This window comes from Gigantopelta aegis, unplaced genomic scaffold (assembly GCF_016097555.1).
Source record: "Gigantopelta aegis isolate Gae_Host unplaced genomic scaffold, Gae_host_genome ctg3842_pilon_pilon, whole genome shotgun sequence".
NCBI classification, from domain to species: Eukaryota; Metazoa; Mollusca; class Gastropoda; order Neomphalida; family Peltospiridae; genus Gigantopelta; species Gigantopelta aegis.
The window spans coordinates 5,689-32,097 of record NW_024533544.1 but is presented as its reverse complement, the minus strand read 5'-3'; the positions used below and the strand labels follow the sequence as shown (position 1 = coordinate 32,097).

Genomic DNA, 26,409 nt, shown 5'->3' with positions numbered 1-26,409 from the left:
CACCATGTGATGCTAACAGCGAGCTGTCTCAAACCCTAGTTAATTGATTTATAAATGATAAGTTTATTAAAACTTTAATTTCTATACCTAATCCAGAGTTGGCACCTGTTACTATAGCAAACCTTTCCCCTGTAGTTTTCAATGTTCTCTAAGACATCGTCAGCTTTGGAATAAGGTTTGAGGCGATGTTGTAAAGGATTAAATGAACGTATCCCATATTGTTCTGGAAAATCATAGGCCATCTTGTTCAGAAGACGGGTCCAACTTTAGTACACACACCATCTAAATGACTTAAGAAAACATTTGATATTATACAACCTTGTTCTTTATAAAATAGTATCTGCTGTTCTATAAAATAGCAGGCAGTGTTACTAATTTTAGAGTTATAGTTACTGATCTGATGTAATCTTATAGGTACTGTTAAAATAATTAATTGAGTGGGTGGGATAACTTACTCTACATAAACAAGTGTATCGTCATCATCTCTGAATAGTTGCCAGCCATATGGGAGATCTATACAGTACAATATCTTAATGAGTGGGTGGAGCTAAACTAATTATACATGTACATACAAGGTTGGACTCGATATTTTCATTTTGGTGGTAGGGTGTGGCCATTGGGTATCCCTTTCAATATGACTATAATTATTAGAAAACACTGACAGAGTAATATTGAATTTATTACTTTACAAAGAAGACTCTTCCTTCAGGAGTTACTCTAGCGTCCCATCCTGTGGGAAGACGAGTTATATCTTCCTCTGGACCTCGACCCCAGTACGGTAGACTCTCTAGAGGATCAGGATAGGGAGGAGATACCCACATCACACTACTTCAGCCATTTATTAATTAGAATAGGATATCCCTTCCAAATTGAAATTAATTAGTTAATGACCTCATTCCATTCTGTTTACTTTGGCACTTACTCAGCGTTTTAAGTTGATTAATACAAGAGTTTCTCGTTCTCCATAACCTCAATAAAAGTTTACTACAAGTAAAGACTCTCTCATTTTATCCAGAGAAAGATACCAAAGCTTACTATATACTCTTCAAAAAAGGCGGGAAGTCAGGACTCCTGGTGATCCATTGAAAACAACTAACTGCTTTTTCTCTCATTACTATTTGACATTACATCAAGTACTTCATTAGTGTCCTCATCACTCCTATTATTACAGGAGTAAGAGGATAACGTCAGTACCATACAACTAGATTGGACAATATTACATACAGTTTATTAGAAGTAAGTTGATGGCTCATATGTTTAGTATTAACAACATCAGTACTCTTCCGGTACATTCTTGTAACAAGCCCCCTATATCAGCAGTATCTAGTAGACTCTCATCATTTCTTCAATCTAACTTGAGGAACATTGAAAACATTTGATTGACGTGTCAATATAACCACACCCCATTAAACGAGATGAAGCTATTGGAGAATGCTAAAACTAGAACAGTATTAGTAGTGCATTGAGTATCGATACTGGTCACTGCCGTATCAATGGACGGTATGTTTAAATGAATGGATGGCAAATGGATGAATGGACATTTAAATATTGACATATCAGATAAAAGGATAGATAAAGAAATGGATTAATAAAGAGAATAGACACAATACAAGAGATTAGTGACACATTATATTATGTTTATAATAACATTTTAAATATATAACTCTAATGAGTAGATATTGAATTTCTATAGTACAATATCCTCTTGGCATTGTTTAGTTATGTACATGTAATTACGTGTATATTGTGATTACATTAACGGTCATTGTATAATGACCCTAATGATCTTATTGTTAAATATATGGCATGTGACCATTGTCATGTGACAATAGCAATATGATAACATAGTATTGACAGTTTTAATTCAATTTCATTAGTAATTAGTTTTAATATTACCAGACCCTTGCTAATAATATGCAAACCAGTACTATTATTACCAGATCCAGTATTAGGGTTCTGACCACTATTTTTAAACAATGACTATTATTGTGCTTTGGTGTTTATGTACGATTGATAGCTTTCATATTCATGACTAGCTCTCATGTTGGAGGTATAAATATGAATATCTTTAACAGAGTCATGAATATTATTAACCCTGTAGTTGCTACATTATGACTCCTACAGGTTGCCATGACATTATACATGTCCACATCAACTATGGGTAACAATTTTATAGTCTTTGCTTAATTCATTGTTTAATTGTGACAAAGCTAAGTTATGACAATCGTTAGAAATATTTGACTTTGTTAGCCTTATAATAAAAATGGTCTGATGATGTGTGCTCTGCATTGTCACTATATAAACTTCCCACTGAGACACTATGTAATAGTAGTAGGTTTTACAACTGTATGTATATGAGTTATATATCAAGTAACACACTTTCTCTTATCATTAGAGTTGAGAGTTATTCTGTAAAATGGCAGGCAATGATAAAAAGTTGTTATAAACAGCTTTCAAATCAGAAGGACAATCATCTGGTACTACGGCTACTGTTCAAAAAAAGCCTTGTCTCCACCTCAGACTCTTGTTGGGTCTCCAGTTTATGGAAGTCAAATTCTTCCTCCCTCTGGAATGCCTTCAATATTAGTTCGTACTATTAGTGGATGTAGTAGTCACAGTGATAGTTCTGGACCACAGTTCAGGGACACTGTTTCCTTAGTAAAACATTGTTTTATCTAAAGTCCACTCTTAATGCTTCGTTTTATCCTGATTATGACTTCTCTGATGCCAAATCAGATGAGTTTTAGTCGTGAACCGTCTATCCAGTGGGTCATGGATGCTGTGCGATCAAATTTATCACCAGCTTATTGGTGAAGTATTTGGTGTACTGGAGTCACAGCTATGGGCAGCCATTGATGAAGAAATACAACTCAAAGATAGCGATATATACAGGTGAGTGTTGTTATTAGTAAATGTATGTTCATTCTCCTTATATGGGCATGCGTGTTTATATTGCATAATTATAAGTCATGCACTGGAGTGGTTGCCATAGTAACATAATTAAAATTTCATTTTCTAGCGTCAGAAAAAGGAGTGTGATTTTATATTGATAAATTGTTGCCTTTTATTTGTAGGGAAATTTTAGACTAAGTCATATAATACAGGTAGGGAAACTGTATGAAGAAATGCCTTTTATGGCAAGCAACCCATAATACGTAGATTAGTAGAGTCTAGATGACTAGCATAGTATCCTTCTCTAAAGTGTTAGGTGGGATTTGTCCCTTCTTTAATATAAAGTGTTTAGCTGAGGGTATGCCCCTGTACTATATACAGTATTGTGTCAAACCTAGCTATTAACAATGTTGAATAGTTCTCTAAAAAGGTGTGTGTTCTATTTATAGTGCAACTTTAATGACATCATGTTTATGTTATAAATAGAATTGAGGTTCTTTTTGTCTTTAGTTATAATGCTGATCTTGAATCAGATCCATATGGTGAGGAAGGTAGCCTGTGGTCATTTAACTATTTCTTCTACATATAAAAAAACTTAAAAGAATTTTGTTCATTTAACTTCTCTTGTCATGCAACCAGGTACAGTGGGTGTGGCTTATAGTAACTTATATTCTTGTTTTTCAATGTAGTCCAACTGTTGATGAGACAGTAACTGAGGAAATGGACTTGGAGGTGTGTCCATCTCTAAGTTTTGAGGAGAATGATCTCTCTGGTTTTGAAGGTTAATATGTTATGGAATTTTACCAAATAAGGCGTTAGATGTTGTTGTATACAGCTTTTCAGAACAAGTGCTCTAGATTATTCCTAGAGCCATCTCATATTATACAGGCTATTACAATGTATGGTGTACAAAAACAAGCCTATGCCTGCCCTTGGGCCATGTTCTAAAAATAGTAACACATGACGTCATAGCTATGTCTATAAATAAAGCACTTATGTGGGTTATACAATCACAACATGAGTCAGCAATTTTACTCTTGTCTCCTCTTCATAGCCACCTCCTCAAATCCTCAACATCAAGAGTTAAATCTCTTACTAGACACAACCCTTTAATCCCTCTCTTTATTAACCCCTTCAAAGTATCCTGTCATATGTCATCACCCAACTCATATTATTAGAAAAAAGATAACTGTATTTTAATATAAAGTTCTTTATTTTTAATTTTTCAAAAAAAAAAACATATTGCACAACAACTAAAAAGACAAGAGGTGAACATTAAAAATGATACAAACAAATTACGCGCTTTTTTGCAATAGATTGAAGTGATACCTGAAAACAAAACTGCCCAAAACAGAGGCAAACAAAAGATACATATAGTTGATACATGAGGAGATATATAAAAAATACATCATGTGCCCATATAAGGGCAAAGGGTAACATGCAATTTGGAGAGAAACATCAAATACGACATTGTTAAAAATGGATCATCCCTTATGCAGCAAAGGGAGAATAAACATCACAAAAACACATATTTAAATATAATAATATAATAATATATATTTGTTAATGTAGTAATAAGTACATGTACATTTGGTGAGAATTGACTCCTAACGAATTACTACTTACAGAAACTATATCATTACAAATACTGTAGGAGTACACTAACATATAATAAATAGTTATTTTAAGGGTGACTTTAAAGACAGCAAAAGAAATAATAGAATTTGAGAAGACTAACAAAAAATTAAACAAAACAAATAAAAACTTACAGGAGAACAATAGAGAGAGAGAGAGAGAAAGGAGTTAGTTAAATTTAGCGTGACATTTCACCTCGTTCTAATGATTGAGCTTTTCTTTTCCACGAATCAGCTTCACGTTCTAAATGTTTAACTTTGTCCTGAAGTTGAGCAATCTGCTTTTGGAGCTCATCTCTCTCTTTTTCAAGTTGGTTCTTCTGTGAGACTCTCCGTACACGAGAGTTGTAAGCATAACCTCTATTTTTAAGAGTCCTTCTTCTTTTCTTTAACTGTTTTTACAACATCTTTTCTGGTAAATCTCTACAGATAGTATTCAAATCTCTAGCACTGAGGCTAACTAACTGCTCCTCTGTTAATTTTTGAATTGGTCCTTTTAGATCCAAATCAGAAGGAAGCGCAGTTGAAACTGGGAGGTGTCACCCCGTATCGTCAAAGAGCCCTCGGATTCTGGGACTGTAAGGAGAAGCAATTGAATCCATACCACTTTGAATTTGATACTCTGCTCCGACGGGAGGGAGTTGATTGGCCATACTAACTGGTTGGAACGCCATTGGCATTTGGTTTGAAGCTTGTGGAGTCAGCCAAAAGTTGGTTTGAAAATGAGTCTCAAGCTCTAACCTTTGCTGCCGCGCGATCAAAGATGCCCCCTCCAACGGCGGGGTCAATTTTGCCGTCCATCAGGGGTCCATGACTGGCTGCTTCAGTGAAGTGTATTTTAGTATCAGTAAAATGGTCTTCGAAGAAAAAAGGTTGATCAACAAAGTCTAATAATCCCTCTGTCGCAGGTACTTCAGCTGCACTGCCGTGGGATATGTAATTGTAGCCAGAGTCCACTGTGGGCATATCTGCCATTGCATTCACTGGACTCTCGGGATTGCGACGTCTCCGACTACGCTTAGTCGCAGAAAACTACACAATATATCAAATTATAGCAAACAAAAAGCTTACTGCTTTCAATACTAACAGCTCAGCAGCGCTCCTCAACTCTGACACTGCAGAAACTTGTTTCAACGTGGCCTGCAACGAAAAAAACGTCATTTTATACTCGCCGCCACATTCCCGCGAGCGGATGGTGCAATGTTAATTGCGCAATGCGTCATGTGATGGGGCAGTGCAAAGAACGAGTTTATATAGGTATGTTTCATATAAATCTCTCTCATTTTTTTAAATAATACCTTTATGAGGTGTAAGTTATACAGATTGTATCTTATTAAAAACTTAGTTAATAAGTTAGACAATATTAATACAATTGTGATCTGATGTTTTAAATAACGGTAATCTCATTGTGTCCATATAATTATTGTATTGTTTGTTGGTTGAGGTTAAGTTATATATAAACATTTTGTTGTTTACAGTCAACATAGATTCTAGTTAAATAGTTCATCTATACATATACAATAAAGTCAATCTTTATACAAGGAAATGTAACAAATTTGAAACCAACGTTCTCTTTGATATAATTATATTAACATAACTTCATTAATAGGATTAGAGATGGTTCACTGAATGTAATACTTCATAATATTATGACATGAGTATATCACACACTAGCTCAATGTCAGGTCTAAATTTTAACTCCTGGTGGACTGACGAAGAAGCCCTACATGCTATTAAGGACTACATCTTTACCCGTGGTCTCTTGGTTTCTGATGGAGGTGGTTATACCAACTTATCTGTGACTCTCAAACCTTCACCATTTCCACGTGACTTATTCCAACATGCTACATCTATACAAATGTCATTTAATATTTACTAGATGTAGTAAGCCAAGATGACCAATTTTTAAGGGAAACATTTCAAAAGTAAACTATTAATATATAGTCTTATTGTATTTAATATACAATGTAACAAATTTTATATTCTTTTTATATATTGTGAATTGATTTTGTTATTGTTTATATTGTGTAGGATTGTAAAAGCTGATGAGTTTGTTAAAACACTTATTTGATATTTACAATGAAGTTCAAAAACAAGGCAATCTACAAGTAAATTAAATTTTATATAATATTACAATTTTACTTGTAACAGTATTGCATAATGTTAAGCTATCATAACAAACTTGTATGATTTCAACCAAGCAAGTTCAAGCCTGCAGCTAATGAATATTCATAAGTAATAACCATATTCATGATGGGGATTTCCCCGGTGATCCCCTGGGTATCTTGCTCAATATTAATCTAGTCTATTATAGTTTGACTAAAAAGGGTGTGTTGTTTTTTCTTCAGAATTTCCAAGAAATGAAAATTCATGAAGTAGAAAAATAAATATACAAATAAAATTTATAATAATTACAACTTTGTACTCTATAACTTAATTATTACGTAACAATTATTACATATCAATTATTACATAGCACGGATTTCTTCCTTCTTCCTTGCCAACAGACATTGCACAGTTAGAGAAAGGAAAACATATTTGATAAAAGTTTCTTTTCTCCATTGTTTGTATGTGTTTGCTGATCTAGTCCTTCAGTGTTTATTTCATTGACATTGTTGTTTAGCTACTTACAAGTTGTTTCTTGTTAGCAGTTTATATGACAACCAATATGTCAAGACCATTGAGCATATTACAAAACATTTCAGCAGTTTTAATGTGAAGATATCACTTACCATTTTTAGTATCATAAGAATGGTGTTTATTGCATATGACATTCACATCAACTATACAGTCTAATGTATTGATAGAATTGTTAACAAAATGTATAAAAGTTGTTAGAACAGTATGTGAACAAAAGACAAACACACATTGAGTTTATAAGAATTTGCTTGTCACCTTAAGTGGTTGTAGTCATAATCCCTTTCTCCCATGTGTCAGGTTATTGTTTATTTTATTATGAAGTAAAGCTTGCTAGTTATAAATCATTTTGTTTTTATATCTATTTATCATTAAACATTGACACACTCACATATAAACTTCAAAGGATATCTATCTGGGGACAGACATGAAAGCAGCTGTTTATGATAGTCTTCAGACAAGAATGTTGTTGTATGTAATATATATAATAATGTAGGCATGTATATTATGTAACGTATACATGTACTCATTGTACATGTACTGACGCCACCTGTATGCATTTTTAAGCTTTTGTTTACTTCCTTTGCCTTCTCCCTCAAAGGAAATTGATAACTGTTATAACTGTTGTTTGTAGTAAAGAGCTCATTTATAGGATAAATGAGATATATTTTATAACAGGATATTCTTGGGTTATATTCCTGTTTTAATAACCCCAGTATTTTAAATAATTAATTGTCTTAATTAACAATGAGTTGTTGTGTTTAGAGTGACAGGTGTTAAAGAATTACAACTCACATGTTGTGTAATGCTCAGTAATGATGAATACATTGTAACTCAAAGGAGACCAACAACAAAAAGATTAATAATATTCATAGCTCCCTTTGTTTAGTTAAGGTCAAATGTTAATTGAACATCATAGGCCACAATTATCTGTTGTCATGGTAATAGTAATTAAGTGGCATTCCCAGGGTAAATCCCCAAATAAGAAATACACACCAATAATGTATAACACATTTTCAATTGTCATTTCTGTATATATATATTTAGTAACAATGTTACTAAATATAGTAACATTATAGGTTGAGTAGGGATTGTCCAAGGTGATATCCCTATCACCTACTGTCTCAATAACAAACATTTAATTAATTTTTATTCCTTTCATGTTAGGAGCATTCTTGTGTAAAGGCTTCGTTGTTAGTAATGATATTCATAGAGGTATTAACCCTATTAATTTTGTTTTTAATAGGTTACTACTTTTGGTGTTCATCGTTCTGACTATCTGGTGGATTTTCAGCAGTCAGATGATGGTCATGTGACTTTAGGATTGAAACAAGTTGAAATAAATACAGTTTCAACAAGTTTGTCCGGACATGGATACAAAATGAACTCACTGCATAAGTCAGTTTTATGCCATCTATTTATTAAGTCATTTGTCCTTTTTAAAACTATATATCCATTATTTGACCTCTATTTGTCCATTTATCAAATTATCTGTCATATTTATACATCTACCTGTCCATTTCAGATATATTCAGACACGTTATTCACCCTCCACATTAATGGAAGTAAGAGACACCACGCATATAATTATATTATGTTGTCATGTCTTTGGCAGCATTTAGATAATCACTGTTTAACTGGTTACGTTGATGGGATAGCTACTGCTTGGAAGGAATATGATAATGACAGGTTTGTATATTGTTCTCTCTCACTAATATATATAGTTTATTTCTAGTGCTATAGTATTATTTGTAGTTGGTGAAAAAGAAAGTAATATTATTGATCATCGAGAAATTGAATTCAATCTTTGGGAAAGGTCAGAAACTCTTGAAATAATAGATTGTGTCTATCCATTCATCTATCTGTTCGTCCATCTTCCATTTATCCATTCATCTATCTGTGTATCCATGATGTCCAAACTGTTATCAATTGTTTGATCTATCGATAACACTTATTTCTATCACTATATCATGTCCGCCCGCTAGTTGTAAACTGTTTGTATATCAACATACAATTACCAGCTGTAGACTAGAAGATAATACACAACACATAGTATAGTAACACAGCCTAACAGTGTTCACTACCTACCACTGACAACACTGTCAATTAGTGATGCTAGATTATAGATTATAATAACTTATAAATTATGTTATGTCTGATAGGACACTCAGTAAAGCCTTAATTGTCTAGTTATTTTAATTGGATGTGTTTTGAAGGAATTTGTAAGGTAAAAATTTTGATAAACCAAGGCTTAAAATTTAAATTAGTTTAAAATAAAAATACCCTGCTAACCGCCTCCCTCATTGTGAGGCTTGTAGCAGAGTATGACTTGATGACATCATATGATGTCATGTTATTGTTGTTGCAACTCCATGCTGTGACATCATATGACATCATTATCTTTATATAGATATTCTATATCCACAATGAGGCGGACATTACGTCAGGTTTCTGAGCAAGCAAAATTGACACAAACAAGAACCATTATTATGTGAGCAAGATTTCCTACGTAAAGTCTTTGATCTCCACCCCTGTCTATTAAAAAGAATTATCACTTAGTATATCGACATACTAGACTGTATATAAGTATTATATATGCTTTGAAGTTGAACTGTTTTGTTACTTGCTCCCTTAGTGTCCTAATATGTCTGTGGGAAGATGCATATGTTATCAGTGTGTCATGCTCTCTTTGATCTTGTAACTATGGTACTTGTATAGATTCCTTATACACTAGCTAACAGAATTTGCACCTGTTGTATTGGTCATTTATGTTAACCCTTTATGTACTTTATGTCTAGTCATGTGATAACAAAACATTGATGAGTTGAGCACCTGCCAACAATAGCATGATAATCACTATTATTGATAATTATCACTTTAAATGTATTTCAATATAATGCTAGTCTCCTCTTTTTATAGAGATGACAAAGAGATTGCTGTGGCTTATTATAGAACTGGCTATATACCAGAACATTATCCATCAGACAAGGTATATGATATAGGCACAATATTTAATGATGATTGTTTTATTTTTGAGCATGTCAAAATCAGATTGGCATAGCTGAAAATTGGTTAATGTATTATAAAAACAATGGTATTAATTGTGGTCTGAGCTATGATAGCAGGGTTCACTTGTGGTTAAAATTATGTATAAAGATGCTTTATGAATATTGTGTTAGTGGTAAGTTTGGAATGAACATTATTAAAACAACCAAGACAGAATGGCGACTAAAAAGTAATAGTTGGGCGGAGTGTGGTAACAAGGCGGAGTGCAGTGACTAGGCGGAGTTCATTGTTTGTCAACTACAAATATATTTTTTAATTAGGAATGGGAAGGGCGGAGACTTCTAGAACTTTCTAAAGCCACTAATTGTCCATCAATTCCATATCACTTGGTTGGGTTAAAGAAAACACAACAAGTATTATCTAATCCTAATATACTTGAAAGGTGCGTATGTATGTGTGTGTGTGTGTGTCACATGTGATTCTAAGAAACACTATGAATAATGAAATATTTGTGGAGGGTAGTCAGGTGTTATTACAATATAATAATAACAATTTTATATTAAGATAGACTTCAGGGGGGGGGGATATATTTATAGTATGTACTTTTATTGTAATAAGTTACTGTGAGAAAATATGTATTGTATAAATTCATTTTTAACTGACGACTTACCTCCGAGCTTGATATTTATAATTAACCATCCCTTGTTGCTATAGTAACTATAACTATTTTATTTATAATATACAGATATTGTACTAGCAAAACTGCTATAGAGAATATGAGAAGTACCTTTACAGGATTATATACACTAGATCAGGTATAATCCTATTGTGTAATATATAATACACTCTATTATAATATTAGATATAATAGATATCCTCACTATTGTTAGTAATGTAATGAATCTGATTATTATATTATGAATAATAATCCAATAAAAGGATGACACTAGTAATACTTAAAGGAAAACATTATTTCCTTGTCTCTTGTATTGATGGGATGGTTTCCTGAGAATACTGTGAATAACAATACAATATGCATTGTCATAGTTCTGACCATACATTATAATAAGTTCTTAAGAATTAATAGCATATTTTAAAGAAGATTTTATTTGTTCTGAAGAATTATAATATATGCTATCATTGTTTCTGAAGAACTATAACTAACATTATAAACTTGTACTATTATCATTAAAGATTAAATTGATTACAATTATTATTATTATTATATTAATGTAATATTAACATTATATCTAGACTCCTGAAGGAGATAAAGCTGTCCAATTGGCTTTACAAAATCCTCATCGATTTGTCATGAAACCACAACGAGAAGGAGGAGGTTAATTATGTAATATACTATGAATATTATTGTAACTACTTATATTGCATCATACAATTCCAGGGGACCTTTATTGTTATTTTTACCATATTTGGTAAAATTTGATAATCACTCTCATGAATAATAATCAATATTAATGATATCATAATGATATCATTACTCTTTGCAGGTAATAACTTGTATGGAGAAGATGTTAGGAAAGCTTTAACTAAATTGGGATCATCAGTTGAAAGAGACCAATACATTTTAATGGACCGTATTAATGCACCCTCAATTAAGAGTGTATTATTAAAGAAGGGAAAACAGTTGCCACGGAAACAAAAGTGATCAATGAATTGGGAATATATGGGATTTTTGTCAGGTATAGTATGGATGGATGGATGGATGGATGGATGGATGGAGAGACAGGATATGATCAACGTTGGGAGAATATATTGCTTGTTAACAATAATGTTTATTTACAAAGAATGTAAATATTAGTATATAATTCAACCATAAATAGTAATAAAAGAGAAATGGGTTCTTTCCTATACACATACCCACTAATAGATTCATATTCTGACTATCTATCGGATAATTGAGTGGGTGGAACATCCCTTAGTACTATGATAGTGAGTGTGTTATAATTCAGTATATCTGAACTGCACTTTAGTGCTTTTATTATAGTAGTTTTCAAAGCAACTCTGTAATATAGATAGACTGTACAATGCAAATTATATATTGTAAATATAATCATAGTCTACTTAGAGAACACCTTAAGATCACAATGATATAGGCAGTTACTTCAGAATAAATAAAGTACAAAAATAGATCATCAATTAAATACAAATGGAATGAAATAAATCAAAGACATATTGCTGATCATAGATATAATTATTAAAATAGATGGTAATTTATTGTTACATAATGCTGTGCTATCTAGTGCTGGGTTTTTTCATATGTTATGACAAGCTAGCCTGTATGGAATCCTCTCACTCAATCTTACCACTTTTTATTTAATAGTAGATGTATTATTACATGTCAATTAAATGTCAGATGATGTCATCATGTTAAGTAAGCACATTCCTAATGAATACTAATAAGTTATTCATAGTCCCATATAATTAATAACTTACTCATATTGAAAGTTGACAATAACAATAACAATAACGATACTTCTATTTTTAGTAACAAACTACATCATTGTTGTTTTGCTATTCTTGTTGTCTAGTCAAAAAGGATATCTAGACAAATTAATTTGTTAACAGTGGGTATTTTTTTTAATACTATGGTATGCATATTAGGAATTCTATTAAATCACTTATATAGTAAATAATATAATCTATAAAACAAATAAGATAAGATAATACAAGAGTTGTACTTCATTTATACTATATATAAATATTTTAGGAAAGGTGATTGTGTCTTGATGAATACTAGTCCAGGTCACTTGGTAAGATCCAAGCCACATAGTAGTGATGAAGGGGGTGTGGTTATTGGGATAGCTGCCTTGGATTCACCTTGGTTGGTATCAAGTGAAGATTATATCAAGTCCATTGCAGATCAAGACTAATAATATTATCATTATAGATTTTTAATTAATAATAATAATCATTATCATTATTATTCAGAATATGAAAGTTATATGAATTTATTTTGTTGTGTTCACTTTTTGATTGAATATATTTTATTATTATTACATCATATTAATGTCATCTGATTGAGTGACTCCATTTGTACTTCCATCCTCAATTGCAATGTCATTAATATTTGAAGTGTTCTCTTCCTTAAACAAATTCCTCATCGATAACAACATATTTATCTTCAATGGTTAGAGGATCATGAATAACTTCTTTTTCAAGTGATAATTTTTCATTTATTTTGGGTTTTACTTCACTTGACAGAAGTTGTGTGTATTTTGTTCTCACATGTTCAATTGAGCTGGTTTTAAATATACCCACTACACATATGATAGCATTAACTATATGTAACACTGTAAGAATACTTAGCATTATTCTCAGCTCACTAGCTACACTCATACATGATTTTACAGAGCTGAAGTAATATTTTCGACCCATTAATAATGGTACTTCACATTGGTCTTGTAACGTCTCCAAGATATGACAACAATAGCATGTGTTAGCTGGGAACTCAATACCACTGCAATCAGAATTGTCACAAGGAGATACTAGAGCTGTAGAAGTGTAAGAACACTCTCCAAAATTTGTCCTCTGAAGAAAGTAGGCTGCAATACCATCAATAATGGCAGCTGTTAGGCAAACAACAAGAGATGCTGTGTTAAGTACTATCATAATGAAACTCTACAGAATTATAAGAACATAATGATTTTAAAAACTGTTCTTTGTAGTAGTGACTTTTATCTTTAAATTTTTAAAGGTCTTTCCTTACTAGTTTGTATTTATGTCTTAGGATGATTTCATTAGTTGATATCAGTCTTATTATCATGACAGATAATTTGTAGAAACATAATGTCAATACCTATAATGATAGAAAATCAACTTGTGCGCTCAAAATGTAAAGCTATTTAATTGTAAGAGTCAGTTACAATTTTCAACATACTAGGATCCCTGCCCAAAATCCTCCAGTTCTGTATTCAGGAGTTATTGAGAATGTTTTTAGACCAATTGCAAACACAATACAACTAAGTAATAGTTGGAATAGAGTTAGAAGTAGAAACACTAGTCTAGGATGTCTCTGGTTTTGTAAGAAATGCCACAATGAGAATGTCATCTTTTAATTGTCATATGCAACCATGGAGACTGGAGCTTAGCAACAGTTGTTATGTATCTCGAAGTCTTAATGTATTATTTTATGTATTAATTTAATATTAATAATTATAAAAAATCACATTACTGTGTGCAGTTTCAACAATTATAACTTCATGACGTTAATGAGATTCATTATCAAAATCATAGGTAACAAATAACTTCAATTTTTATCTCACAACATACTCTGGATGACAGGATTCTTCAATCCTTGAGGGTTTCTAACAGCCATGAGACAAGAGGTTAGTCTCCAGCTTCAGGTGGAAATGAATTTTCAAACTTTTAAATCATTTGGTTGCACGTGCTCACAAAGGTTGGCTTTAGATAATGTTGTAGTCCACAATGATATCACTCGTATGAATAAAGAAGGTGTCACTGCTCCTCCACCTGAGGGAGTCTACATACAAGGTCTGTTTCTTGATGGAACAGGTTGGGATCATTGAAACCCCAAAACTAGTTGAACCAACTCCTAAAGTACTCTATGTGACAATGCCTGTGGTACATGTCTATGCTATTAACACAAAAGGCAATAAAGATCCCAAACTATATGAGTGTCCAGTTTATAAGAAACTACGTTGTACTGATCTGACTTATATCACTGCATTGTACCTTAAAACAAGTCAACATCCTTATCACTGGATATTGAGAGGTGCTGCTCTTCTCTGTGACATAAAAGTGATATATTATCTATACTGTGTATGTATTGGTTAAATAAAGTTGTCATTAACACAGTCAAAAATTAAAAATTATATATATATTTTTAATATCTTTATGATATAATTACTAGTGTTGTTTTAGTTTGATTAAATGGGACTGATTTTATTCTTGGCCCTTAAGAATATAGACTTAATTATTTAAAGAATCTTTTTAGTTCACCGGTATCAGCTTCATAAACATTAATGAGATTCATAGTCGATACACACGCGCCCCACAAGAGCATGAAGACAAAATCGTAAGTACATATAAAAGGAAACCAAAGCAGTCATGAGTGCCAGTGTGTTGTGGGCCAGCGTTCTGCAATGCATCAGACCTCTGAGATGGTTACCAGCATACTCTACGGAGTATCCGAAAGGCCGACTAGGATAGGGCTGGTAGTCTCCCTTTAAACGAGATGAGGCTGGTGTATTTGTGGTTCCCGGTTCCTGAATGCGAAATTCCCTAAGAGCTGGAATCCCGTACGGCTGGTTTTAAGTTAGGGCGACGCTCCAGCCAGGATTACCTCGCGAAGACGAGGGTTACCAAGCCAGGTGGCGGTCCCAGCTAGCAATAGCAGGGAATCCTGGAGCCTAAGTGGAAGCCTGAGTGGGTGAGCGAGTAGGAATCGTTTGGGCAACACCAAGGGTTTTTTTTTTTTAATTTTTCAATTTTTTTTAAATATTTTAAATAAATTAATGATCTGATATACGAAAATCTCTCTTTAAACGAGATGAGGCGATGAGGCTTGTGGGTTTTTTTTATATTTTTTTATAAATTTAAATTACTGGAAAGCAGAACTGGTCAGGGCTCTGATAGAAAATAGTCAATATGGACTGGCATACAAAATATGCCATTGGTATTACTAACATTACTAATTAAAAAAATTCATTATTGTTAGTTTTAAATTTTATGAGACAATTCTTTAACTGTCTAGTTTAGCAATAGTTTCATGAGCTAAGCCAAGCTGCTAAAGACAATATTCTATCATTAGTCTAATACATGATAGTACATGTATACATTATAATTGGTCCATATATTTGAATACATAAATTAATATTATTTTTTATGATACTGAGCATGTCTTTTTAGAGTCATATTCCACTCCATCAAGCAATAATTGTGTGATAGCTGCTTTAGCCATATAAGCTACTGTTCCATGTGGACCACAAGGGCTCAGTGAATAGAATGGTTCCTATAATTAATTAAATATAATAATTTATATATAGTTTTTTGTCGTTTTTAATACTGACTGATGTTTGGAGTCTCTCAGTAGAAGGTTGTCTAACAAGTCCATTTTTAACATCATCTTCTAACATTGTAAAAGCTCTTTGTAACAACTAAAATATAATAATTATATATTAATATTACATGATGACATCATTTTTACTTCATCTAAGTTAATGCATTTCTGATTCTTTAGTTCTGGATTTCGTTCAAGTATTGTTGATACTACCATAAGAAGCTACACAGAGACACTTAAAAATTGTACCTAATATTGGCATACCTCTACAGCAAGTTGTCGATATTCTGGACTAGTAATATCACTAAGTAATTTCTCTACTTCTTGTGAAAATGTCTTCTCTTGTGCTGACATGGTCTGTACAGTTGGATGCTAAAGAATGAAAACAAGTAATACATGTAGAATGAACTGGTTTAACAAGTTTACTTGTGGGAGTGTCCGGCCTCGTACTGATATACCTTCAGATGTTTTCTCCAAAATATTGTAAACTATCACAAAAATACTTGGTTATCATGAAAAATTTGAAGTTCAAAACCTTTGATATAGAAACCAGGTGGCACTCTGTTTAGTGCTCCATCTAGTTGTCGTTTATATAAAGGAGATCTAGTAATTAATCATGTGACATTGACCAATCAAATATCAGCAGTTACATGCCTTGAAGAATCTTCATTTAATAAGGTTTCTCTCAGCAGCTGTTTAATGTCGTAAGGAGCCAATTGATACAACAGCTATAAACAACAACAACAACAACAACATCAACATCAACAACAACAACAACAACATCAACACAACAACAACAACAACAACAACAACAACAACACACAACAACAAACATAACATTTCTAACCCTATCATCACCAGTTCTTAATAGTTCATTCTTCATAGCTTGTATTATCCATCTATATATATTTAAGAAGATGAAATGATGTAATTTCCACATATTTATGTGTAACATACCCCAGTCTAAACCTTATCATTCCATCAAATACAGTGTTCATATCAGAGCGAGTTATAAAGTCTCCCAGATAAATTAGTAACTGAGAAAGAAAGATATTTTTTGCTATTACAAGAACTACTACACTACCTCTTGTTGTAATACTGCTTCAATAGGTTGATATTCCATACATTGTTTGTATATAATTTGAATAATTTCAGCTGGTGTTAATGGTTCTGTAATAATGTGCTCTGGATAACCAAATACTCCAATGGATACCTAAATAAATAAATGAATGGACGGACACCAAACAAAATGGATAGATAAAAATTAGCAGTGTTTATACCTCCTTTTCTTTCACTAACATATGAGAGAGAGAAGGTGCTAGACAATCAACTACTTTCATTAGTAGACTAGCTCCCAATCTTACAGCCATCCTGTACAAATACTATCATAGTTATTACAATATTAACTTTTCATACCAATGTTTTCTACCAGCTGCTTCATGATACACATCTTGTATACGCTCAACCAAAACTAACTAAAATATTTAAAATAAATTACTAGCTCCACCCACTTGTTATAACGTACTGTCATTAACAGTGAATTTTTCATCTTTTCTACGAATCAGTTCACGTAAAGAGATATAACTTACCAACCAAATTGTCCTCAGACTACAATATGAGGTATATTACTATATAAGGTATCTTAAATAATGTTTATTTACTGGTATAATTAAAAGTTTATTATATTAGATAAATAACCTTAATAATGACATATTGTATACAAAGTTGAATAACATTATGTCATCATTATACTGAGTCTATTTATAACTTACTTCTAATAATGCTATTAAGTCATCATCTGAGCTACGATTATTTAACTCCTACACAACAGCATTATAATAATAAGTAATGATATATATATATAATATATATCTTACAGCTGGTCCATAATCAGGTTCACATTCTGGTACATCCTGTGTGACCTCAAAACGAGACAACTGCAAAGTTTCAACAGTAAATGTCTCATCACCGGTCAGTGAACCTGAACTACTGAACGACCTATACTTAAAGATCTCAAACGAAGTCGAGGACTTTTGTTCCTATGTATGAGAGAGAACAATAAGATCTGTTAGTAATTGAGCTGTAAAATTTACACAGCTGATTTTGGTATCTCATCGTCTTCTTCTCTTACGCAATCCAAACTATCCACACATGACGTTGGTATCAATGCCTTTAAAACGAGACAAACCAGTTTAATAAACTTGATTTGGAAACTAGTAAGTTTAACCTGTAATCTATCCAGTCGAACTGTAATACCATCAACTTCTCCACTACGTAGCTTAGCCAGAAACCCAATCATATCTTTAAAATAACCTCCTCTAAAAAGGACAGATGTTTAAGGAGGAGTATATGGGTGTGGTTAACTTACTGAAAAAGATTTTGTCTTAATAATATAGTGACAGTTGGTCGACCATTTATATTCCAATAACTGTTTAAAAATCGGATGATAGACTAAATGAAATAGAAAAAGAGAGAATGAAATAGATAAATAGAGAATAAAATAGAACATGGCACTCACTTTAATTGTATCAATAAATAATTTAATATCAAAAGACATATAGAAGTCTGCAATATTAAGATCAGTTGGATAAAATACAGTCAAATGTCCATAAATTTGATAAATCTATAATATCTTTTAATAAAATATTTAGTACAGAATAAAGGGAACATACTTTGCTTGTACCAATAGCTCCTATAGGTCTTAATGGTCGTCCTGACAACCCTAACTTTGTTTTCTCCTAAATGGCTGTATACCTATCCAATATAATGATGTCACAATGATGTCATAGTCTTTATTCACCTCAAGCAGGACTTCCCCTGGTGAACTGAGCGTAATTGGTTCAATTTGTTTGGGAGTTTGTGTAGGTATACCATATGTAGCAAGAATGGCTTGTAATCTGTAAGACCAAATAGAATATTATACCAATGTACCAATATACCAATGTACCAATATACCAATGTACCAATATACCAATGTACCAATATACCAATGTACCAATATACTAATGTACCAATATACCAATGTACCAATATACTAATGTACCAATATACCAATGTACCAATATACTAATGTACCAATATACTAATTACTCATATACTATTAGTATTACTAACCTACTGCTTTCAGATATAAGTGCTACTTGTATGAGAACATCGCTGCTAGGTGACCTAAAGTGGACACTTTGTTTAGCAGGAATATATCGTGTGTGTGTTACAGGAAGATGCAATCCAAGAGGATCAAGTTCAACAGGAGTAATGAGATGATCCCCTATCATAAAATACATTAATTAATCTTAATAAATGACACACACTTACTGATCAATCTTGCTATTAGATACAGCGCTTGAGCCCATAAAAATGGCATAGATTCTTGTAATGGTTCCAACTTAATATCATCTAATATTTCAATATTACTTATAGTACTGCTACTACCAGATACTAGTTCATCATTGTCACTAACTTTACATTCAGAATAAAAATAAAGTTTTGGTACAACACAATAAACCTATTAAATAAGAGAAAGATTAATTAAAATTGACTTCCTATAGACTTCCTATAATATTATAAAGTTTGGAAATTTTATTACTCATTTCCAAGTAATAAAAAATTTAGATTTCATATTCTAATCTACTGACCTCCAATTGTAGTTTGTTGTCTAAAAGTATTCTGTAGTTTGCCCCAAATACTCATCAGCTTCTTTTTGATTACCTCTGAACATAGCTAAAATACAACTAAAAGGAGGTGTGTCAGTAGGCGTGTTTTACCTGTAATGAATGCATACAAATAAAAGAGCGGCCATTCACATTCAATCCCCTCAAATGCCTACATATTGGAAGAGATAAAAGTGATGATGTCAGAATGACATCATCAACACACCTCCAATTCCATTGCCTCATAATGGCGTCGTTTAGTATCTTCAAGTAAAGTATGGTGTCCATCTTTGTTAAATCTTTTGAAACCATAACGTCCTTCCAATGTTGACTTAATTTTCTCTTCAGTCTGTTCCCGTAAAGCCTTATCTTCAATTGAGAAGGAAGGGAATCCCGTAATACAGAGAAGAGCAGCATCTGTCTCTTTACTGCATGACTCCTTTGGTAAGAGTGTTGACAAAATAACATGATTACGATATTGGGCATCAGGATCAACATGGATCGTCATAAAAGGGGACCCACCCTCGCCAAAGAGGTTCAACCCATGTATAGCATTGAGAGCTGCCTTAGCCATACCTATAGAACTAACAAGATATGTATTAGAAATAAATTATATGGCTACCTAGCATGTAGTTCTCGTCTTCCAATGTTCTCTCTGCTTCCTCTCTCCCACATACCAAAGTCTGGAGTACGATATGCTCTCTCCACATAATAGACAAGATTTTGAATAAAATCGACTTCATCTTTTGTGAAAATCACCTACAAAAACCAGTAGATATATCAGTATTAACTATATAGTACTTACCTGAACACCAGAAGCTATCATTTGAGCTAGAACCAAGAGGAAAAGGGATGTACCATCAATCTAGAGTGGAAACCTGAACTCAGTAATTGACCACACCTATTACTGTACCTGTAAATGTCCCCATCCTGAGTCGTCAGTAACAGGATCGCCAGTTATGTAATCATATCGAGCATGAAGTGCATTTTTTCACATCTGTTGCTTCTTAAATTGCTCCACCTAATAGTCACATGATAATCACAGGAAAGTCACATGACTTATACCTTATTGGCCTGTCTCATGTAACAAAAACAGGATACCTCTCATACATTTAACAGCACTCTGTTCTATCTCATAAGAACGTCCATGATCAAAACCTACATGTCTGACAATACAATGTATACCTGGTAATATAACTTGTTATACAGTTTTACCTGAATGCCAGAGCCAACGCCCACAACGACATTGCACAATATACGTTATCTCGAACTCGAGCATGTTTGCTCTGTCCCCTTGGAAACAAACCCAATGTGTGACTTTGATATTGAAGTATTACATCATTAACTGATCATGTGATAGTCACATGACATAAGGAATAAGTTAATCAGCAGTATATTAAATGATCATACCCTCTTATAATAGCTTTCTAATTGATGAATTTTCCTGTATTCCCTGGATTACCAAATCTTTACTTCTACTACTGCATCTCTCCATGGTGGGTGTGGTTTATTACTCGCTCATCACGTGATCAAAGATGGCCTCCAGCAACCCCTTTGACACAGCTACTCCTCCTGAAATGTCTTCTCCTAAAGCCGAGCAAGTTGCAATAAAAGTGGAAGGAGAAAGCAAACCAGACAAAGATATTGAAGATATTGCAGGATTTTTATTAGACAAAAGGTTAATATTAACTTGTCTAGAATTACATACAGAACTGTTGGAACGAGGGCAAGAGCTGCCGCAATTAAAAGATTATTTTTCTAATCCTGGTAACTTTGAACATGCTATACCGCAACCAATACCAGCTGTTAAATCTGATCTAAGTAAGATAATATATTATTTACACCCACATATAATTATGAATGTAGTTCGTACTCCAAGCATGTCAACATTTGACTCATTGGAACTGGGACGTTGTTCTGATGATGGTCGTGACACAGAGAGAGAGTAGCAGGTATTTATAATATATACAAATGACTCTTATCTATGCATTAATCTATACATGTACATGTACACAATATACATGTACATTACTCAATATACATGTACATGTACTCAATATACATTACATGTACACAATATACATGTACATGTACTCAATATACTTGTACATGTACTCAATATACATGTACATGTACACAATGTACATGTATATAATATATTGTATGTACTTGTGTTGATATATCATTAGAGTGTGTATTTTATTATGAGACTTTAATGAAATAACAGCTGTCCTGTTATTAAGACATCAGGAGTTCCTTTAGCTATACTTTAATCTGATGTACATGTTACTATTTATAGAACATCTTTGCTCTATTTTACTATTTATAGAACTTATTCTGTTCTATTTTTAGTACTAGAGTTTGAGTTACGTAAAGCATATGATACTATTAAATCTCTGAGAGGCAGTCTAACTCGTGCTTCTGATATTACTAATACAAAACTTGGAGAAGAAGTTAAAGTGTCTCAGTCTGAGGTATTTTCATGTCATGTGACTATTGCACTCTAATCATGTGACATAGGAGCCTATAAAACCTCATGAAAAGAGAGCACTGAATTTTTTAGTTCATGAATATTTAAATGAGACAGCAAATAAATTAACAGCTATTACTCTCTCAGATGAAAATGGAGATCAAGTAGGTGTGGTTATCGTAAAAGTTATGTCATAACTTGTTTATTTATAGAACTTAGAAGATTGGGATGATGTTGGATTAAATGTCCCAAAACCTCCTTCTCTTCTGCAACAGTTTCGTCATTATGATAGTTTTTCTTTAGCTGGACAGGAACAATTAAATAGAATTGGACAACTTGTAAGTAATACATTAGTTGTTCTAGTTAACAGATATAATAAGTGATTAAATACATGATATTATGTTCTTTTGTTTCAGGAAAAAGAGATTCAATTATTAAATGGACAAATTTTTAGCTTTGAGACGAGAGAATGAGTCTCTTACATTGAGAACAAAGAAACTAAGGTATTATTATTATAGTTAATTAATAATTAATTAATGATTATTATAATAAATCTATTAGTTTATTTGATGAAGATATTGAGGGGCAAGGAATAAGGACTCGTGGTTACTCTACATCATCTTCAGATGCTTCTCGTAAAGCCTTTACTCCTGACATTAAGCATTCTCGTCCAACTGTTGCTCATAAACGAAAACACGTCAAACCCGTTTGTCGACGTTGCACAATCACTCCCTTTAGATGTATCACCAATTAAAAATGTGGAGAAAGAAATTCCCCGCCCACCTTCATCACCTGCCTTTGTTTCTACTATTCAGGACACACCCTCTACTTTAAAGAAAGAGGAAACATTTGATAAGTCATCAATATCATCAGATGTTACGCCACATAACATGACAGATGACATTATTATGACTAATGAAAAGGAATCTCCTCAAATCTCAACCACCAGGTCCCATTGACAGAGGACAGTGGAACAATGAGACAACACATGTCCTTAGCATTTCGTCAAGAATACTGTCTATTATGTCTCTAAAGACAGACTCTGTTATCTTTCTAGAGATAGCTAAACTTGCTGATCCTCAACTCGACATCATTGCTTTGTTTGTAGCCGCTGTCTACCGGAAGTAGTTAATAACACATTACTTCCCAAAAGAGAGGTGAGAGGTTACCATGACAACCATTTGAATATATCATTTTAACATATTTTAGGTTGTGATGAAATGTTTTTTAATTTTCATTAGTCTCATTTCCATGATTCCTTAATTATATCCACATTCCTATTCCTATTGTAGGGACTGATTCCTGTTCTATTATGTGTCATAAATCATCATTCTGATCATCGTGAAAGAGATAAATTATTAAATATGTTGTTTAATCTCATCAAGAGACCAGACCAGACACAACGGTAAGAATCTCTCCTGTCTCTTGTAACAACTCTCTCTCTCTCTCTCTCTCTCTCTCTCTCTCTCTCTTTCTCTCTCTCTCTCTCTCTCTCTCTCTCTCTCTAGTCAAATGATAATGGGAGGATGTGTAGCTTTTGCAAAACTCAACGGACCAGCTAAAGTGGAGGCAGAACTTCTCCCTCAAATTTGGGAGCAGATTGGACACAAATATTACGAGAGACGACTTCTAGTAGCTGAATCATGTGGCATATTAGCACCTCATATACCGGTAACTGTCCATTCACATTTTATGCATCCATTTTACATTATATATATCTTAGCCTGAGCTGCGTAGTTCACTAGTACTGTCCATTTTACAACAAATGTTACAAGACGACAAAGCAGAGAGTGTCAGAGATGCTGTAGTCAAATCGTTAGGTATTTTAGTAGCTTTTATTGATGATGAAGACAAATTTAAACAGGTACATGTTTTATTCTAACCACACTCTTTGTGACCCCACCCCTTGTTATAGTGCTGGGAGTTATTGCTAAGAGCTCTCAATGATTCTAGTCAAATTGTCTCTACAGCTGGACTCACTGTTTTATTACCGGCATTTAGCTGCTTGGTCATACGAGTTAGGACGTCTTGAATCTGACGTTATTTCTTATTTCTTATCTCAGTTAGCTACTTGTATTAAAGTAAACATTTTAGCTGTCCATTTTTTAATAATCCATCTATCCATTTGTGTATTTATTTAGCAAGTGTCACGTCTTGAAGGTGAGAGTGGAGCTACTGAGCGTTCTCAAACTCATCTTGTTACATTAACTCACCTTGTCCCATGGCATTATGCTTCAGTACTGTTGTCAGGTACACTACACATAAGGGTTCTGAATATTATGATTATTGATAGGACCCTATGTAGAGAATATTGACACTACTGAATTAGAATCTAAACATGGTATATAAATATATAGTGAGAATATGTTGATGTCTTATCTCTCTCTCTCTCTCTCTCAAAGTTCAATTTCCTCATCCATTTTCACGACTCCTTGATATACGAGTAATAATTGGTGATAATTCACGTCTGGACAAACTTGTAGCGGAGATGGAAAAAGAGATAACTACTGAGGTGTGGTCTTCTTGGAAGAAATTAAGATGGTTTCAAGAAGAATGGTATGAGGATATGTTATGTGGGCGTGTCTTATTATTATTTTCATTTTTAGTTTGGTATCTCTTATTAAAGCAACAGGTATGCCAAAAAATTGAAATAAGTTTTTGACAAATTGTCTTTTATTTTTTAGAAACATTGGATTTTTACAGCCAGAGATTTTGCATAGTCTAACAACATTTTGTCTGTTTATTGTTCATATTTGGTCATCTATGTACTCATAAAGTGGTAAATAATAGAAGGAGTGTGGTTATTGTTATAATCATAAATGCTTTCCTTACTAGATTAAACCACATTTCAAATCTCTACTGTTCACACATGGATTAAATCAAACTGGTAAGATTGTTTAACTTTGTATGAAATCCGTATAGTGTGTGTTATCTCTGTATCAAGTCTGTGTTAACTTTGTATTAAATCTATATCAAAATTATGTGTGTGCTATCTCTGTATCAAAGTTTGTATTATCAAATCTGTTAACTTTGTATTCAATCTAAACTAATATACAGGCTAATAGATGGAGAACAATCAAAAATCACTACTGCCATCTTCCCACTCTTTGTTGCAGGTGTACTAGCTTCTTTTAAAGAGGTTAATTAATAAGGTGTGTTACTTTACTTGACCACACCCATTTCCTATGTACAGGATGAAAAGGAGCTAGTCACATGTCTCCAAGATGCTATAATTAATTTAGCATTATCATATATTTCCATTGATAGCCTTAATGCTACTTTATTGAACTAAAAAGACAAAAGCGGCGCTCCATTCTCTCCTTATAAGGATGTTAGATGAGTTAAGTGGTCACTCTGCAGTACAAGTGAGCGTTATACTGCTACTTTGTTAGGGGTAAGTGATTAGTTAATTAGGGTGTGTGGTTAATTAGTATTGTTCTCAGTTATTAATAACTGATGTTGATGAAAAGTTGGTAATACACCACGTGGTCAAGATCCTCCTCAAATTGTCGAAAGATTCAGAAATGTAAGCAGATTATAGTCAATGTGGTTTTATTTATTGTAACTCCTATAATTACTTTCTTTATTATTCAATAGAGCTGTGAAGATTGAAAACCATTGGAAGTTTAGGGACAATTATGGAGATTATTTCCAAACGAGATGTAAGAAATGATCATGTGACTTTGTATTTGACCACACCTCCTCATTAATAGGTTCTGAATCAAGTTCGTTCTCAATTTGAATATTTTGTTCATGATGAAGAGACAAGGAGGATTTCCTCATGTACAGTTCTGTTCTAAAAACTTTAGCTAAAATCACTCCTAACGCTGACCCAGTCTTTAGAGATGAATGTAAGAATATCACTTCATATAACTATTATTATATGTCCATTCTGCAAACTATGCATCCTTTAATAAATTATATCCATTTCTTTCTATTATTTATCCATTTCAGTTGTCATCCCTTTATTGACTGAGGCTGCCCTTCAAAACAGCAATGCACCAAACAGGACGCAACGTCGAGACATTGCAGCTGTTTTATTAGAAGCATATCGTGGTCTCTCTGGATGCTGTATCCTCCCAC

The 26,409-nt window shown here is 33.0% G+C and overlaps 1 protein-coding gene across 1 annotated transcript; it reads left to right on the top strand.

The window, feature by feature from the left end:
• Positions 1–1,415: 1,415 nt before the first annotated feature.
• On the top strand, positions 1,416–3,481 carry LOC121392459 (repressor of RNA polymerase III transcription MAF1 homolog). The gene is given in 7 exon segments (XM_041523659.1): positions 1,416–1,442; positions 1,445–1,500; positions 2,396–2,419; positions 2,660–2,741; positions 2,743–2,808; positions 2,810–2,892; positions 3,403–3,481. Coding segments are annotated over 7 exon segments (417 nt in total).
• The last annotated feature ends 22,928 nt before the right edge of the window (positions 3,482–26,409 follow it).